The sequence below is a fragment of the Coffea arabica genome, chromosome 2c (genome assembly GCF_036785885.1).
Source record: "Coffea arabica cultivar ET-39 chromosome 2c, Coffea Arabica ET-39 HiFi, whole genome shotgun sequence".
Classification (NCBI taxonomy): domain Eukaryota; kingdom Viridiplantae; phylum Streptophyta; class Magnoliopsida; order Gentianales; family Rubiaceae; genus Coffea; species Coffea arabica.
In genome coordinates this window covers 76614135-76633328 of record NC_092312.1, presented here as the reverse complement: position 1 = coordinate 76633328, position 19194 = coordinate 76614135, and the positions used below count along the sequence as shown (strand labels likewise).

The 19194-nt window shown below is 38.6% G+C and overlaps 3 protein-coding genes and 1 non-coding gene across 7 annotated transcripts; 2 read left to right on the top strand and 2 right to left on the bottom strand.

Moving 5' to 3' along the window:
* Positions 1-673: 673 nt before the first annotated feature.
* LOC113729517 (serine/threonine-protein kinase WNK8-like) lies at positions 674-4687 on the bottom strand. 2 transcript variants are annotated; one of them, XM_072076702.1, is made up of 7 exons: positions 3794-4687; positions 3345-3382; positions 2977-3204; positions 2675-2895; positions 2418-2575; positions 1936-2314; positions 674-1814 (listed from the first exon to the last, which is right to left on the bottom strand). In XM_072076702.1, exons 1-7 carry the CDS (start codon positions 4349-4351, stop codon positions 925-927), a joined length of 2472 nt encoding a protein of 823 aa, XP_071932803.1. In that variant the 5' UTR covers positions 4352-4687; the 3' UTR covers positions 674-924. The 2 variants fall into 2 exon arrangements, with proteins under 2 accessions (XP_071932803.1, XP_071932804.1); XM_072076703.1 differs by having other exon boundaries at positions 674-1808.
* Positions 4688-5604: 917 nt separating this feature from the next.
* On the bottom strand, positions 5605-5677 carry TRNAF-GAA (transfer RNA phenylalanine (anticodon GAA)). The gene has a single exon. It is a non-coding gene; the product is annotated as a tRNA-Phe (tRNA).
* A 72-nt stretch (positions 5678-5749) lies between these two features.
* On the top strand, positions 5750-12080 carry LOC113729520 (bifunctional fucokinase/GDP-fucose pyrophosphorylase). Of its 3 annotated transcripts, none has more exons than XM_072076698.1 (7): positions 5750-6445; positions 7258-7540; positions 7680-8044; positions 8575-8701; positions 8907-9920; positions 10117-10850; positions 11438-12080. In XM_072076698.1, exons 1-7 carry the CDS (start codon positions 6104-6106, stop codon positions 11834-11836), a joined length of 3264 nt encoding a protein of 1087 aa, XP_071932799.1. In that variant the 5' UTR covers positions 5750-6103; the 3' UTR covers positions 11837-12080. The 3 variants fall into 3 exon arrangements, with proteins under 3 accessions (XP_071932799.1, XP_071932801.1, XP_071932800.1); XM_072076699.1 differs by having other exon boundaries at positions 6316-6445; positions 7307-7540; XM_072076700.1 differs by lacking the exon at positions 7258-7540 and having other exon boundaries at positions 6315-6445.
* Positions 12081-12964: 884 nt separating this feature from the next.
* Positions 12965-16038, top strand: LOC113733341 (protein LEAD-SENSITIVE 1). Its single transcript, XM_072076697.1, has 2 exons — positions 12965-13547; positions 15152-16038. Exons 1-2 carry the CDS (start codon positions 13454-13456, stop codon positions 15820-15822), a joined length of 765 nt encoding a protein of 254 aa, XP_071932798.1. The 5' UTR covers positions 12965-13453; the 3' UTR covers positions 15823-16038.
* Positions 16039-19194: the final 3156 nt, after the last annotated feature.

The window sequence follows — 19194 nt, the reverse complement described above, 5'->3', positions numbered from 1 at the left end:
AGACTTAATATGAAAGGCAGAGAAGACTTAATAATGACTCGACGGAATTAATAGTATTTAACGGTAACTGCAGGATAGATTTTGGTGACAATCTTTGATGACGATGAATTGGGCAATCGGGCTACCAATCTTCGTCGACTATCTTAAACTTTCAAGAACGACTTATCCTTCCTTGGCCCTTCCGTACTTCCATCCCAACACCTCTCCACAATCGGAGCAGCTAACATCGGCCACCGTGTGGAGGCCGGTGATCAGGTGTCGATCCTCTTTAGGCCCTGCAACAACGTTCCTGGCACGGGAAAACAAGAAAACTCTGCCTTTCTCTGCCTGATTTATTAATGTACAATAATAAGAGGAGGAAAAAAAAGAAGAAAAAACCAATAACTAGTAATCATGCAGGCATGAATTAATAATCTGCACTGAAGCTCATCTACATCAAAAGCCTGAAAATCCCATCAAGAGGACTGGCTAACTGACTATAAACTAATTGCCTGAGAACATTTATACGCATTAGTATCATCATGAAGAGCAGAGTCAGCCTATTGTAATTAGAATGGAATTAACAAAATCAAATATACATTATAATAAGAATTAGCAGAGTCAACCTATGTGATGATATCCGCAATCTCCACATGCCAAAATGAACAGAATCGAGTACCATACACGTACAAAATACAAATATATACTCTGGTTTTATTTATAGCCAGGATGCAAAAATGAATAGAATCGAGGACTGTACACGTATATAGGTATAAGTTCTTGAAGGAGGCGAGATCTAAATTCTAATGTAGGAGGTTCCAGTCCGCATATTCACAAGCCTGTGGAGATGGCTTTTCTCGGTACTGAAAACCACAATAAAAGAATTGAAAATACAAATTAAATGCATTCATTTTTTTTTTTTTTCCTTCAATGAACTTCTAATTTCTATTTTGTCATCCATCTCTTCGTGGTGGCTTCAATTGCCTCCTCCCTCATTTTAGATAGTTGTTGAAACCACTGCTGATGTTGCGCGTCGATTGCATCCAACTCTGTCTTTAACTTAGTCTCTTGACTCTTCTCCAGCAAGGACAAGGATGAAGAACAGCTTGTCAGATATGTATCTTCAGAAACTCTACTTACATCTGTGAAACTCATTCCAAGATTCTTTACAACTTCATTCCAAGCTCCGTGTTTTAGACCATCCCAATCGTTTTCCTGGATCTTACATTCGTCATAATACAATTCCGCAAAATCCATCTCAGAGGCCGGAGTGCTATAACCTTTAAAGGCCTCCTCACTAATATTATTGTAATCAAGAGATTCAGCAAAGTTCTCATTCTTATCTGAGGCATTCTCTCCCATTGCCTCCGAAGTTATTGATCCACTGGATTCTTCACCATATAAGGCTGCAGGTTGTAGAAAGTCAAGTGCAGCGCCAGGTGACATGTCACTTGGATTTGGATTGGTGCACGAATTACCTTTATCAGCCATTGTACTCATTCGAATATTATCGTCATTATCCATAGCATGATCGTCTGGCTTGAGTCCCACCTCGGCAGGAGAACCATTTGGAGTCGAAAACCTTTTACTTGCTGCTAAGTTGCGGCCAGCCATTGAAATGCCTTCGTACGTGCTTCTTTCCCCACTTGAATAATCATCAGACGAGGGTATCCAACTAGGTAAAATCCTCGAAATTAGATAGTCAATAAAGTCAGCAATAAAAGCCACATCATGATCTGCCAATGATAGTTGCTCCGCCATCTCTCCGGCGACAGAGAGTGCAGTGTCAGTATCAAGGTAGAAAAGAAAGTGTATGTTCTTGACCGGGCCTGTAGCTTAAAAAAAAAAAATAATAATAATAATGGAATCAAATAAATCGATTATATTGTACAAAACTAATACTACCTTGATAGTATTAAAGCACTGGAAACAATAGTTAGGCAGGCAGTTAGTTACCATGCTGGTCTGCTATTCGCAAAGTCAACGAGATTGAGTTATCATCATTTTTCTTCCCCTTCAACCTGAATTCCTTGTTTTGATGCACCCGCTGAAATTCTAAAATAGCACCGTGCGGACTCTCAGTATTGGATCGAGTATACTCGGCATCCACATCCATAGAATGAGGTTCACAGCTCAATAAACCTGGCGATCTAGGAGTTTGGTTAGTTAACTTTATTGGATGCCGAAGGGGTTCTTTCATATTATCAGCTTCGAGAAATGGATCTTTAAGAAGCTCCTTAGCAGGCAACCTCCTAGACGCTGGAAGCAAGCATTTCTCAATAAACTCTTTGGCTTTGGTATCACTCACATTACCAAGAGAAGCTGGCTTAACGCCCTGAATTGAGCAAATTCCCATGGATGATTAATCTTGCACACACACACGTAAGACCTGATAATGGTATATATATGTATATGACATCAAGTTGAATTGAACTTACAGAGGTAACTCTTTTAAAAATTTGAGCTGGATTTTTGCACTCAGCGTAAGGATATTCCACAGTGACCATTTCCAGCATGCACATTCCGAATGAATACACATCAACTAACTCATTGTATTCCTCTTCGTAAACTTCTGGGGCCATAAATTCAGGGGTTCCTAATGAAAAAAAAAAAAAAAACATAAAATGAGCTCGTTGAGAAGTTTAGGTTCTACTATTACAGAATATGTAGACGAAAGAGGTTGTCAGAATCAAACCTATAACACTCTTTGCAGCACCCCGCTGCAAAACAGTTGCCAGCCCAAGGTCACCAATTTTGACTTGCCCCTGATTTCCATTTACAAAAATGTTATCGCATTTCAAGTCTCGGTGAATGATAGGTGGATTCTGACTGTGAAGATAATCTAAACCTCGTAGAATCTGTCTTGCCCAATTCTTTATGGCCTTCGTATCAACACTTTTATGCCTCTTTCGATATCTATTAGCCAAAACACGTACAAATAACTAAAAGCGGCATCAATGTAGGAACAAATAAGCTAAAGTCATTTAAATAACTCACTGTCTCAGGCTGCCAGATGTGAACAGTTCGGTGATCATGTTTACCGTCTTCTTCTTATCATCAATCCATGAATCATAAAACTTCATAATATTTTCATGTTTCAATTGTCTAAGTAGATGAACCTCAGAATATAGTTTCTCCAAATCTTCTGGAGATCTTAATACATCAGCAATCTTGATTCGGTTCCATGCAACTTCTATTCCATCTAGTTGGTCAAAGGCCCTGTAACTACAAACAAAAAAAATATATAGAAATAGGCGCAATTAGAGAGTTCAGCTAATCAAAATTTTATAAAACAAAAATAGTATGCTTTATTTACAGTTTTTTTTGGTCAAGCAACAAATTGAGAGAAAGTTGCAAGATCATACACAGTCTTGAATGCCCCCTTGCCCAAGACCTCATTGTACTGCACAATAAGGTTAATAAAAACATAAATGTTTGATTAATTAAATAAGCAGACAAACTTAAAACTTGCATGTTTGTCACTAAAAATCATATACAGCATCTTCCAAACAAGAACAAATAGATAAACTCGAATATAACAATTAATAATTTTTACTCATTCCAAATCCATGTCCCCCAAATATTTGTGATAGAGTTTGTAATTACAAGAAGATCATTTCTTTTGAAAACAAATAAAAGTGTACTCAATCAACAGTTTACAAATAGCAGATGGCATGTTACAGATTTAAAATTAGTACAGACAAATGGCATGTCAAAGGGAATGTATGGCACAAGAATCAGCATAAATTTCCAGACTCATGACCGCATATCAGAGGAACATACGCCTACATTTTATACTTGTATAAAAATGTACCCGAAGGTATCGACCCCTAGGGTCTTTCTCCACATAGTCATGGAACTCAAGGTCAGGCAGCTCGTAGACAGTGTTGCCATTGGCTTTCTCGACATGGTGAAGGAGCTCAGGATTGGGCGCCTCATTAACGTTATTGCCATTGGCTTTGTCGACGTAATCAAGGAGAAGCTCATCAACGTTGCCATTGCCGTTTATATCCCAAAACAACTGATCATCTTCGTCAACAACGCAAGACCCAATCACGGTCCCGTTCATCCGTTCATTTTTATGCCCAGAAAGAGGTAATCCCAATCCAACAGCACCAGAACAACTCATCACAAACACCAAACAGACGGAAGACAAACAGACAACGAGAATAAACTGAAACTGAAAGAAGAAGAACGAAAAGCACGAGAACAACAGCATGAACGCGAACAGGAATAAGGAATACAGCCAACTAAACTCAGAACGAAAGATTAAAGAGTGAGGCCTCCCTTCAGGGCGCCATTGCATTGGGTTACGTCGGAAAAGAATGCCGATTGCATGTGATTGAGCCGTCCTAGGTGGCAGCATCGACATCCAATATCCAAAACAGCATTAACTACTTCCGTAGCATCCGCAACACATACAAAATCAACAACATAAGACGACCTAGACAACCATGCATGTGTTGAGAAGATCTTCTTAAAGGAACACGAAGATTGTTTCCTTCCCAAAAACCCACTTTCCATTATCCTCTTCTTCTACTAATAATCTTGATTGACCCTTGTCTATAGCAACCAACGAACCTCTCATTTATGGTTTATCCTCTCTCCTACCATAATTGTACAACATATGTTACTTTTGTAGAAACAGTCAGTTCACACCCCCTTTAAAAGGAATGATAAAAGGGTTGTAGGGATATATGGATGGAGAAGATGAAGAAAGGAGGAGGGAAAAAAAAAGGAAGAAGAAAGGGGAAAAAAGGGGATAATATGCAAAAGTTGGGGTGGGGGTGGGGGAGGGGGTGGGGGTGGGGGGGGTATGGAAGGTAGAGTGGAAAGGGGATTTTTTTTCTCTTTTTTCTTCTTGTTATTTTTTGCTTTTTAGATGGGAAAGGGTAAGAAAAGGGGATGAGAAGGGGAGGAGGTTGATTTATTGGGAGGAAACCAAATGGAATGGTGCGATAGAGAAGGGTTGAACGCACACTTGTGCGATGAGGTTTGTTAAATTCAAGTATTCAACGTGGATTTGATAGATAGACTAACAGAAACAAAAAAAAACTTTGCTAGAAAAACAGGTAGAAGCATTTCTGAAGTTTCTGATTTGCATGGGAGGAAACTGTTATAAACTAACAAATCCAATCTCAGCTCAAGATTTGGGCCATCATCTCTTTTTCGGGTTTTATGGGTGACTGATCATCATTTAATCTTATTTGGGCATGGCAAGCGAATATACGCTGGTTATTTGCTTACGCGCGGCTGCTTAATGCTATAAAGGAAATTTAGGTGTACTCTAATTTACCTAAAAAAGAAAATGTGATACATAAAATAATTTTTTTATACGGGTATGCATAGGAAGTAAAAGAAGAATGATTTGAATCGCTTTCTATTTCTATAATCGTAATGTATTTATAATAAGTTTAGTCGACTAACCGTTTATTATTTTCAATGGTCAGAAAAAAGCATTTAAAATTAAGAAAGAAATGGTGTTGGCAACATAAAGATGACAATTTGCAATTCAAGAAAAAAATGGTGTTGAAGTTGAGATGCCGTGTTAAAATAATAAAATACAGGAAAAAAAGGAGATACCCCTCATTAGATGTTTAAAAAGAAGAAAAATGGGCAGAGATATGCGGTGAGCGTGGATCGAACACGCGACCTTCAGATCTTCAGTCTGACGCTCTCCCAACTGAGCTATCCCCACTTGATGCCTCTTTATACAAAGACATCCCTTGTTTAGGAATTAGGATAGGAGCCCCGGCGATGTGTCGTACCGTACGAGGTTATCACATGAGTCTAACACAGTGAAGGTCTCCAGTTCAAGTCCGGGCGACGCTATATGTCGGGTCGGGACCACCTTTTGCTCTGTATTTTTTGGATTATCCATTCATATGTCGGGATTGGGATTATCCATTCACAAGTGAAGATGGTTCTGACTTCTGAGTTCTGACTTCTGATGTTGTAATAATTTATGAGAGTTTGTTTGAACTTGTGATTTGGGCGGCGGCCAGAGGGAGCGCGGACGGCTGGGGAATCGCAGGTGGTTTCGAGTTCCACTCTCACCAACCGGCTAACTTTGGATGCGCTGTGGAAATCACAAGCAATAGTAGTTCCCTCCGCCTGGGATTAAATGATGGAAAGCAGGAGGGATGGGACTCAGACTAAGCGGAGGAGTAGAGGCAAAGCCAATCTGGAGACAACCTTGAGGAAGGCATGGTACCATCTCCGCCTCTCCGTCCGCCATCCCACCAGGGTTCCCACCTGGGACGCCATCGTCCTCACCGCCTCTAGCCCCCACCAGGCCCACCTCTACCATTGGCATCTCAATCGTGCCAAGCGCATTGGCCGCATTGCTCCCTCTACTCTCACCCTCGCCGTCCCCGACCCCCATGGCCACCGCATTGGCTCCGGCGCCGCCACCCTTCATGCCCTTCTCGCCCTCGCTCAACACTATTACACCCTCAATTCTCCGGTACTACTACTGCCCCAACTTCCACTCCCTGCATTATCAATATTTACTTGCTTAGTGTATCTTTCCAATTTCTGCTTACTCTTCTTCTGAGGTCTTTGTGTACCCGCTTTTGGATTTCGTAAACAACTCCGTCTTGCTGCTTTTTTTTTTTTTTAACTAATCCAATCCTATTTCTCAACAATCTTTGCCTTTTTTTTTCCTTGCACGAGTTCTATGACACTGAAGTCGTGATCATAATGACTGATCCAATCTTTTCTGAATTTGCTCCAAAGAAATCATATTCCCACATTTTGCAAAGATGAAATCGTTCAGATTACTGGAAATTGGAAAAAATAGTGTTCATGGTTTGTTTTTTGGGGTTCGAAGTAGCAAGTTCCCCTATTACAGTACAATAAGCGGAAGATACATTACGCAAAAGCAGAGGCAAGGCAGTTGGAAGAAGTTTTCACTTAAATTTCATATATTTCTGACTTTGTTTTGTCCCCATTGCAATATGCTTCTCCCGGAGTTATGTACCAAGATGTTTAGACTGGCACACTTGAATTTTAGAAGAATAGAAGATTAGATTTTGTGTTTTGTGATGTGTCCTTGCAGCTGCACTTACCTATCTTTTGAGAGAGGATAGGTTATGGAGAGGAAAGCAAGATGCCCTGATAAATTTGCTTGTGCAATACATGGACATGATATTGAAGAATTCTGTACATTTATGATAGTTTATCTTTCAGAGAGAAGATGTCTTTTAGGACATTGTTGTGATCCTTAGCAGTATTTTCGCTGCTTTCTTGATTAAGTATATCAGGTGACGTCTGCAGGTAGAAATTACAACGAGCTCCAATTCTATATCCACTGAAACTTATGTAGGCTTAAAAGATGGAGTTCCTTCCTTGGCATTTGTTGAGTTGCTTGCCAAGAAGCATATCTTGTTGCTTCATGCTGGAGGTGACTCTAAAAGAGTCCCATGGGCGAATCCAATGGGAAAAATTTTCCTGCCACTGCCTTACCTGGCATCAGATGACCAGGACGGGCCAGTACCTCTGCTTTTTGATCACATACTTGCAATTGCTTCTTGTGCCAGACAAGCTTTCAAGAATGAAGGTTACTTTCTCATGTTTGTCATTGTCACATAATCATTTAATGTGTGTCCTTGCTTGGAATCTGTATGGTTCTTGATGTTTGTTCCTTCTTGCTTCTATTAGAGCTTGATGTAGTCATGCTGACCATACCATTCTTTCAGGTGGGTTACTCACCATGACAGGAGATGTTCTTCCTTGTTTTGATGCCAGCTTATTGGTTCTTCCTGAGGATGCCTCCTGCATAGTCACTGTCCCCCATACTCTTGACATAGCATCCAACCATGGTGTTGTTGTAGCATCAAAATCTGTGCTATCAGATGAAAACTTTGCCATCAGTTTAGTGGAGAATCTGCTTCAGAAACCTAGCTTGAAGGAGCTTGTTGACCATCAGGCAATTCTAGATGATGGCAGAACATTGCTGGATACAGGAATAATTGCAGTTCGTGGTAAAGCATGGGTGGATCTTGTAAGACTTGCCTATTCCTCCCAACCAATGATCTCGGAGCTTTTGGAAAGCAAGAAAGAGGCAAGCCATGTCATTCATTAGCTGTGAAGATTTGATGGTTGCACCAACTTTTGCGCATAGCGGAGATGATTGCTTTTAATATTTTACAACTCTGTTTGCTGGATGTTTTATTTTGGTTAAAATCTCATCAGAACATTTTCCATTACTTGTCAAGTTCCTGACTTGTTATGCATACATAATTCTCAAAACATCATTTATTCTTCCACCAGTGATACTCTGCCTGTTGTATGACATTGCTTCATTCTATTTTTACAACCCTTTTCTCTTCAAATTTTGATCACAAAGTTTTGTTGCCAAATACAAGCAGCATCTAAAGAACACAATATCAAAGCCCACAGGCATTTTTGTTGTTACGCAGAGTACTCCTGTCTGTTATACTTAGCTTGAGTGCTTCTATCATTCTAGTAGAGACACTTCATTATATGTTTCTCGTGAAGCTACTGCTCCAATTGTAATTCTTGTTTCTTTTTGCAGTCTAGCAAGTTCAACTTCTTAACTCTTGGTGTTTTAAATTTTGTTTACTTGTGCAGATGAGCTTATATGAAGATCTTGTGGCTGCTTGGGTACCGGGAAAGCATAAATGGTTGCAGACACGCCCTCTTGGCGAAGAGCTTGTCAGCAAATTGGGAAAACAAAGCATGTTCAGCTACTGTGCTTGTAGGTTGAATCTTATTGAATATATCATGATGTTTGTAATGTTGTAAGTAATATACCAATATATTGTTCTTTATCATGTCACCTAACTTGTTTGAGTTTGAGAATTTTGTCTTTGAAACATCTTGTTTGTGTTCACGGTGTATTTATTTAATGAAAGTGATGCATATCGGTCCTTTGGTGAAGCTCTTTCCATATTTTATTGTAGATGACCTCTTATTCCTGCATTTTGGAACTTCCAATGAAGTTTTGGATCACCTTAATGAAACTGGTTCAAGGCTTGTTGGTCGAAGGCATTTAAGTTCCATCCCGGCAACCACAGTATCTGATATTGCTGCCTCGGCAATAATCCTTTCTACCCAAATAGCATCTGGTGTCTCTATAGGGGAAGATTCTATGGTATATGATTCCTGCATTTCATGTGGGGTGCAGATTGGTTCACAATGTATAGTTGTTGGTGTGCATTTGCCAGCTGCTGACAGTCTGGTGGCAGAAGATTCATCCAAATTCTGTCTTCCAGATCGTCATTGCCTCTGGGAGGTTCCCTTGATAGGGTACATTGAAAAGGTTATTGTTTACTGTGGTCTCCATGATAACCCTAAAAATTCATTTCAAAAGGATGGGACTTTTTGTGGGAAACCCTGGAACAAGGTCTTAGGTGATTTAGGCCTTCAAGATACTGATCTCTGGAGCTCAGAAGGAACCCAGGAAAAATGTTTGTGGAATGCTAAAATATTCCCTATTCTTCCGTACTCTGGGATGCTCAAAATGGCAACATGGTTAATGGGCTTGGGCAACCCGGAAGATGAATCTTTGGAGTCACACTGGAGAAGGTCATCCCGTATCAGTTTGGAGGAGTTGCATAAATTAATTGACTTTTCATCTATGTGCTTAAGTTCTAGCAAACATCAAGCAGATATTGCAGCTGGAATTGTTACTGCTTGCCTTAATTTTGGCTTGCTTGGGCGCAATGTATCTCAGTTGTTTGAAGAAGTTCTGCAAAATGAAGGAGGTGGAAGGGATATGTGCAGAGAATTTCTTTCTTTGAGTCCCAATCTTCAGGCTCAAAATTCTCAGACGCTTCCCAAAAGCAGGGCATATCAGGTCCATGTCGATCTTCTCCGAGCATGCAATGATGAAAAGAAAGCATTAGAACTGGAGAACGAAATTTGGGCTGCAGTTGCTGAAGAAACTGCTTCAGCAGTAAGATATGGCTTTAAAGGTAAAAGTAATCTTTTGACAAGTTAATTAGTGGAATTCAAATCAAATAATTATAGGTAAACCTGCAGTCAATTATACATTGTCCTGATCCACCGAGCAATGAACTGTAAGTGATCTAATAACTTCCAACAAAAAGACTGCTTACAAGAATTGCAATTGTATGTGTATGATCTAACTTTTTGTCTTTTTCTACCCAGAAAATCTCTTCGAATCCTCCAGTCAGTCCTCTAAGGAGGGGCAATGGGCTGATAGCTTAAATGGTCATCCAGATCATTCTTTCTGCTCCAGGATAGTGAAGGTGGAGTTACCAGTTCGTGTGGATTTTGTTGGAGGTTGGAGTGATACACCTCCATGGAGTTTAGAACGTTCTGGTTGTGTCTTGAACATGGCAATTACATTGGAGGGATCTCTTCCCATTGGTACGGTCATAGAGACCACTAAAACAACAGGGATATCAATCACTGATGACTCTGGACACCACATACATATTGAAGAATTGTCCTCCATTGCACCACCTTTCGACAACAGCGATCTCTTTCGCCTTGTCAAATCAGCATTGCTTGTAACGAATGTCATCAGTGGAAAAATCCCTCTCTGTACCGGCTTGAGAATCAGAACATGGGCAAATGTTCCTCGTGGTAGCGGTTTGGGGACTTCCAGCATCTTAGCAGCTGCTGTTGTTAAAGGACTTCTCCAAATAACTGGTGAAGATGAAAGCAATGAAAATGTTGCCAGACTTGTTTTAGTGTTGGAACAGCTTATGGGCACAGGAGGTGGCTGGCAAGATCAAATTGGTGGACTATATCCTGGAATTAAGTGTACTTCCAGTTTTCCTGGAATACCATTGCGGCTTCAAGTCATTTCCCTCTTGCCTTCTCCTCAAATGATAGTAGAGTTGCAGCAACGACTTCTTGTGGTATTTACTGGTCAAGTAAGCAAACTGCTTCTTTCCTCTCTCTCTCTCTCTCTCTGTGATAGTTATGATAGATATTTCTCATGCAACTAAATTGCTGGTTCAGAATCTAGTTTAACCCTTTTACTAGAAGAACAGTAAGAATCTTTCAAGATTAGAGGAGAAAGTTATTGAGATTTCAATACTGTAGGGATCAATAATGCTTGGTCTGTGATTGTACTCTTAGTTTCAGTTGAGAAGTGCTTTAACATGATAGTGTATCTTTTTCAGATGCAGCTGAAAGTCCTGAGATTAAGTATAGAGGAAGAGATGAACCTATAATTTGGCATTTATTTTATCTGCTGTATGTTTTGCGAATTAAGTCATGGCTTGGTATTAATAATCTGCCACCTAATTATTGCTCTTGGATCTCAAGAAGACTGTGCTGTTACTGAGTATTGTTATTTTTCATGTCTCGCTGTACATGTCTAGTTCATTTTTGTGGGTTAGGACAACTTGCTCGTCAGTATTCCTTGGTAGATTATTTTCCATGCAAGAAATTTTTCACAACCTATGATTCCGATGGTGCTTTTCTAAGGTTACAGTTCACTGCCATGGATGTACAGGTCCGACTTGCACACCAAGTGCTTCACAAAGTTGTGGCTCGGTACCTCAGACGGGATAATTTGCTTGCATCTAGCATCAAGCGCCTTGCTGAACTGGCAAAAATTGGGAGGGAGGCTCTGATGAACTGTGACATAGATGAGCTTGGAGATGTAATGATGGAAGCTTGGAGATTGCATCAGGAACTTGATCCATATTGCAGCAATGAACTCGTTGACAGGCTCTTTACATTTTCTGACCGCTATTGCCGTGGGTACAAGCTTATTGGTGCTGGAGGTGGTGGCTTTGCCTTGTTGCTGGCTAGAAATGCTGAATCTGCCAAGGAGCTCCGGCGTACACTAGCTGAAGACTCCAGCTTCGATGTGAAGGTATACGATTGGGACATATTCTTACAAAGCTAATCGGAATGTAGCTTTGTCTTCGTCTAATCCTTTTTTTTTAAAAAAAAAAAAATTTTTGTATATGTGTAAGTCGAGAGTGTATACACAGCCGTTGCACATCAATGGGGATATTTTGCCAAATGGCAAGTGATAGGAAGATTCACCCAAAAACTCCTCTATTTGCTTATCTTGTAGTAGTATAAATCGTACTTCGTAGCTTCATTTCAAGGTTAATGGAAGCATATCCTAGTGTTTGATTTCGAAAGCTTCCAGAACGATAATTTCTTTTGGTCATTTGTGTCCAAAACTGGATTTGCACATGGGAGCCGCTGAACCTTCAACTTAGTGTGTGTTTACAAACTTGTACGAGTGAAATGCTGTAAAAAAAAAAAGTTTGTTCATACTACAGCCTGCTACATAAATGACCATGAGTTATCTGCTACACTTCCAGAGTATCAAAATATGATGGGTTGGTAGGAATCATAAATGTTACTAACGAGCAGCGACTTTGTAAGTTTTGGAACTGCAGATACGTTGTTCGGGAGGTAAGGCGTGACTTTTCCAACCGGGGTTAGATTGGACCCATACCGCTAGTTGGGGGCCAAGTTGCAAGTGAATTAAAGTTGCTTGCGAGCGCATATGAGTCGATTTGGTCAAAAGTCGACTCGAATTCGATCAATATTAAACTAGAGTCGAATTCAAACCGATCAAGTTGAGCTTGAGCACAAAGAAATTCAGCTCGTAAGTCGTTCACTTATATATTCCTAATATTCTTAATAAAAATTATTATTTGTTAAGAAAAAATTACTATTTTATTCATTTTTAAAAAAAAAATGTATAATAATTATTTTTATTTTTTTAAGATCGAGTAGGTTTGAACTATATATAATAATTATTGAACTCGAGTTCGACTCGATTCGAATTTAAGGTCGAGTTTGGATTCGAGTTTTTTCATCAAGAACTCATCGAGTTCGAATATGATAAAATTAAGTTGACATTCAGCTCAATTAAGTTAAAAACTCGATTCGTTTGCTGATCTGTCCTTACCCCAGTTTCCTCGGATACCTATCCATTGGACCATTGCCAAAGCAAGGGATCAAAGTCGGGGCATGCTGTTTGGGAAGGAAAAGAATTTTCTTTTTTGGGTGTTTTGGGGTTGGGACTTGGGAGGAAAGAAAAAGATAGATGCTGAAAGCAAAGAAGATGAAGAGACCAGACCAAACCAGCCATGAGCCAACCAATGTACCAAAATTTTCTTAAACGCTCCCTAAACTCTTGAAAACAGTCGCATCCTCCTCTATCATACAATAGTCAAAAAAAAAAAAAAAAGTGAACAAGCATGCACAGCACAAACGCCATCGTCATCATAATCATCATCACCAATGATTATTGATTTTATATGTTTCCAGCGGTACTGGTAACGGCAGTTGAGCAGATGCAGTGGTAGCCGAATCGTTGTCTGCCACGTCCAAAATTTCTTCTTCTTTGTCATTGTGGCATAAAGAAGCGGTTATTATAGTGTCACTTTGCCTCTTTTTTTTTTTATCGTTTTTCTTTTCTTTTTTCCCCGGTTAATTTTCCCAGAGTGAAATTGACTTTTGCCTCAACAACGAGTAGCAGATTGCAAAACAGAGAGAGATGGGGTTGCTCACAAATAGAGTGGAGAGGACTGATATTAGGCCAGGTGATCATATCTACACTTACAGAGCTGTCTTTGCTTACTCCCATCATGGTAAGAAACAATGCATGTCCTCCTTCCTTCTTCTGCTTCTTTTTATTTCTTTTTTTTTTTTTTTTTTTTTTTTTGGCTTTCTAAACAATAATGTATGCTTGAAAAAGCGGCACTCTGGAATCTCCTTGGGGGATGTTATAATTTGATTGGCCTTTTCTTTCGATTAATGCCTTTTGTTGTTAATCTGTTATTTTGAAAGTGGAATTTGTATTTTTCAGTTCTGACTCTGTTGCTTGAATTGCCAAGGAACCAGAAAGGGGCAGTCTTTGTATGAAAGATTGAAGCTTGGGTAGGACCGTCGTTTTGAAAAAAAAAAAAGAAATGTTTCCAACTTACAGCGGCTCAGGATTGCAAAAATTTCGAATATTTGGACAAATTAAATATTTTGTTGCTACGTTCTTATTCCTCCACTTTGACCAAGTTGTCAAAAATCTGACGATTTAAACTGAATAATCAAGATCAGGAATTGGTTTTGGGCATACTTTTTGACTACGAGTCCTTGATGTGATGTGATTTCCCTTTCTGCTCTGCAGTTGACGAAAAGTTTTTTTTTTTTTTTTTTTGATGACGACGAAAAGCCAACTCAACATTGAATTCTTGCTTAATACCTTTCCTCTGCAGGCATTTTCTAGTAGTTTTCCATTTTTACTGATTCGAGCTGAAATTAAGCGTTACTTGATTCTTATTTTTACCTGATAAAATCTACTTGAAAAAAAAAAAAGAGGAGATAAAATCAACTTCATTCCTGCAAAAAAGTTGAATAGGGCAATACTTTAAGCCATATGCATATGTAGGCAGAACCTCGTTTTTTGAAGTTTTATCATGTGCTCTGAGTGCGAGTAGTGTCCTTTCGATGGTTGAGAATTTGAAATAAGTGGAGTAGTTCCCCTAAAATGAGCTAATTAGTTCCAGAATGCTAATGATTAAATAACAGAAATGCAGATCAACATCAGTACTGTCATCTCCTTTACCACGGATTCTTCGAAGCCTGAATTTGTAATGATTAACAAGACAGAGACAATACTGAGTCTAAAAACTTGTTGCGACTAAAGCAGTTTAAAATCCTGTTTCCTCATGGGATCTATTTCCCTTGGTATTTGCAACAATGTGCTTTCTCTAGACATGTCAATGCGAAATCCAAGTAATGGAGAGGCATGAAAGTATGGCTCGTTTATTCTCAACCTTAGTTTGTGACAAGCACCTTTGAGACATAAACCAAAAACAATTAATTTGTCACCACTTAGGGAATAGTTGCTCAAGGTGGAAATGCATTCCAGAAAGTAAGTGATAAACTTTGACACACTTGACGAGTTTTATGTTATTTTTTGGAATGTTTCCCTCCTCAATGTAAGCTGCCAACTAAAAGCAGTAGCAATAGTGTCTTCAAAGGGCTGTGTGGCAAAGGGAATACAGGTTGTAGATTTTTGTGCTCATATTTGTGCAGTGTTCTGAGATACGTCGGGTTATCGAGCTAAACTGGGAGATCAAGAACTTCAAGAATCTCGAATTTCTCTTGATGCTGAGACCATCTATCTATTCTGCATGCTATATTCAATGTAGTGACATCATGTATTGTGGTCTTCTAAGCATATATCATAATGCAGGTATCTTTGTTGGTGGAAGCAAAGTGGTTCATTTTACCCGTGTCGAAACCTCTGACCATTCTGATGACGAAGTGATAGCCCTCCCTTCATCCTGTCCAACATTTCCTGACTGTGGATTTAGGCAGCCAAAGAGTGGGGTAGTACTTACATGCCTTGATTGTTTCCTGCAGAATGGTTCCCTCTACTCCTTTGAGTATGGAGTAACTCCGTCTGTTTTTTTTGCCAAAGTAAGAGGAGGCACTTGCACAACTGCAGCATCTGACCCACCTGAAACGGTCATTCATCGGGCAATGTATCTTCTGCAGAATGGATTTGGGAATTATGACGTGTTTCAAAACAACTGTGAGGACTTTGCTCTATATTGCAAAACTGGCCTTCTGACAGTTGACAGTCTGGGGGTTGGAAGAAGTGGGCAAGCTTCTTCTGTTATTGGTGCTCCACTAGCGGCGCTGCTTTCCTCTCCTCTGAAATTGCTGATGCCAAGTCCTGTTGGTGTGGCGACAGTAACAGCTGGGATGTATTGTATGAGCAGGTATGCTACTGATATTGGTGTTCGCACAGATGTCATCAAGGTGGCAGTTGAGGACCTGGCTGTAAACCTTGGCTGGCCGGGCAGTAGGGCAGAGGTAGGAGCAGAAAATGAGTTGTCTATTGAGCAAATTGCCCAGTGACTGCATTCTTCTCCTTTCACGTGCGATTTCAAGTAGAAACGTTGTGGTTGGGGCTAAATAGGATTTAAGGAACAAGATGAGTAGGAAGAATGTCGTGCTTCACTTCTTTCAAGTAGAAGTCTGTTTCAGAACTACCATATATGCACGTTGGGATGTTAATGAATAATTCTTGCACTCTGAAGCAAAAGAACTTCTTGGTATTGGTTTGATTTGTCATCTTATTTTATTTTGATGAAAGCTTTATTTTCTGGAAAATTTCATCACTTTCTGAGACAGTATAGGAAAATTGAGTTCTTGCTTCCATCTGGAAGTTACATGGCTAAGAGTTCAAAATTTAAGAGAAAATGACCTTAGTGGAGGATATTCTGTTTGGAAGAACTCACAGAGATAGCAGCAGAGATATGCCTTATTAGTGAAGTCTTATCCCAAGTCCACTTGAGCTGAAGTCTACTTGAGCTGAAGTCGATTGACAGTATACAACCAAGACAAACAAACTATAGTAATCTCTGCATTCTAGTGTAATGTGCTCATGCCCGATTTTCACGTTGTCCTTCCTAGCTACTGCACTGTTATCTGTTATCTATATATCCTACCTCCTTTATAGTACCTCCAATAGGGGTAGGACTATACTTAGATGACGATAACATAGTTGAAATTGAGGTTGTGAGGCAAGGCAACGATATTTCTTAGAGTGGCAAACGTACATCATAAGTTCGTGCATTCTGATATACGGTGTGAGAGATAAAAGAAACAGTGAAGAAGGGAGGATGAGGATGGATCGACGACGCTGATGTATGTTGTATTATTGAATGTATTTGTCTCTAGGTTACATGCATGTCATTGCATGTTGTAGAATTTTTTGCGTCGAGACGCGGACAAATATCAACCTTCGATGCCTCCAAAGTTAGAGTTGGAAGACTCGATTAGGGTTATAAACTAATCGAATCGGATTGAACTTTAAGTTATCGGACTCTGATTTTAATCTTTTGAATTCGAACTTGAACTTGATTCGATTTAGTCAATAGGCTGGAGTTTGTTTTGATAGTTCAAAATTTTAATGTAAATTTTAATTTTTAATACTATTTTATATTAGTATAACATATATAATATTTATATAACAAAATAATAAATGTATGATCTTATATAAAATATTAATAAATATATTGAATGAAGATAAGTAGTAGCAATACCGAAAAAGAATGTGAAATTCACAGATCGGGAATTGTTAATGATGGCACTCTGCATCAATTAGACAAAATATTATTTTCCTTTTTCTTTAGTGGGTGGTTTTTTTTCGTTGGGAAGGGTGGGGGGGCAGAGACACAGAATGTAATCAGAATATACACGTTGAAAAGTTAAGAAAAATACTACTCCTTCCGTCCCACTTTGATAGTCCTGTTTTCCTTTTTCGTCTGTTCCAAATTGTAATCCACTTTCCAATTGAAAAATGTAATTGTATTTTAATTTTTATAAAATATCCTTATTCAATGTAAGTTGTTGTTACTATAAACCTACCCCATTTAATGAGAGTTGATTCCTTTTTTACCAACGATTCAAGTTCCCATAAAGTTGTACTCTAATTAATGTGAGGGTATTTTAGAAAAATAACTACCTAAATTGATTGTTTTAACAAAGTTAATTACTTTTTCTTAAACTGTGTGGAAAAAAAATCAGGACTATTAAAGTGGGACGGAGGTAGTATTAATGTTTCTCTCAGATCGAGCCACGCTCTAATCTATCGGCCCGGTTTTGGACAGTTCACTGTGCGGTCCGATTGCACCTTCAACGATAAATGTCTCGGATCGTGCAAGATCGTGTCGTTGGCATTCCAACCGTAAAGGCCCAATTCCAGCTCATTTGACCCATTAAAATGATATAATTGGGCTTCATATGAATTATGGTCAAGATGAGCTTCTGCCTACCTCTGAAGCTCAATTAAATTATGGGCTGCACTGGGTCCATGCTAGGCTTGATTTGAGTAAGGCCCACCTTTAAATACACTTATATTGTAATTACATTTATATAACATACATTTATTTTTTTAATTCTTATTAAAGCACACAAGAAATACAAAGGCATATTTTCTCCAAAAAAATTCGAGTTGGCAGATCCCAAGTATAACGTATAGCAACCAACAACAATAATTGGGCAAATATCACGCTGCTGGACTCGGGCTCACATAAATGTTTCTTGGGCTGACCTCGTACTGTTGAAACCCAACTCATTTGGACCAATTGACAGGCATAACTAAAAATCAATCTTTTTGTTTTTATTTTTGTGGAATAAAAATGTTGAGGATATTATGTGAAACTCCTACATGGTTTAATTAGGAGTGGATACGGATTGTTTAGACTTTACGGGTCAGCTATTTTTTGATCCTTATCCATCCTGCATATAAGCAGGTATCCCGCTACCAGATATAGTTGAAAGACTATAGGTCAATGGGCACTTGCCTCACTTTGCTTATCATTTTAATTTTTTTAATATTAATTTATACTAATTCTATTTTGTATTTTACATACTCATATTTTATACTTATTTTTTTAATTTTGTATTTTATCTAAAGTCTAAACAAAATATACTTTTATTGATAAAGGGATTTAGCTAACAAGAAAAGTGTTTATATTTTACAAATGTGACAATAATTTAGAAATGTGTCTAAAAATAGAAGGTGACACAAATGTGAATGTATTTATTCACACAGTAATTTTGGTATAATTTAGACATATTAACTAGTGTTCATTAGGACTACTCGCTAAAGAAATGTTAAGTACTAGTTGTTTGAAGTGAAGGGAAAGTGAGTAGAATTTAGGGTGTAGCCATAAAAATTATTACTTTGTCTTGAGAATTTTTATTTGCTTTTTCAATACAACAATTACAACTGCTCCTACATTATATAAAGGGGGAATGAGGATGAATCAGACAAGTGTACTTAAGGCACCCCTTTGCAAATGAAGCCAAGAAATTGGCAAATGATGCATTAAGGCACTTGACATGCATGCCGGGGATCTACACCTAGGAAGGGATTAATTAAGGGTGGCAATAGGGCGGTTCCCTCGTCCTATTGTCAAATAACTTCCCCCGATCCTACCCCATTTTTCTCGTGGAAAATAATAAATCTATCATATTTAACAATCTACTCATCTATAGGGACAATTTTATCATTCATTCTATTTCAAAATATTCAATAAAGACACGCTTAAATACTCAACCTTAAACCATTCAACAAGTTGCAAATACTAATAACTAAAGAAAATTAGTAACCTATCAATACCATGAAAATGACATTAAAATATTTGATTGAGATGGAATAGAATCAAGTCATGATTGTATACTCATGATTATGTTATTAATTATATTATTAAATATAAA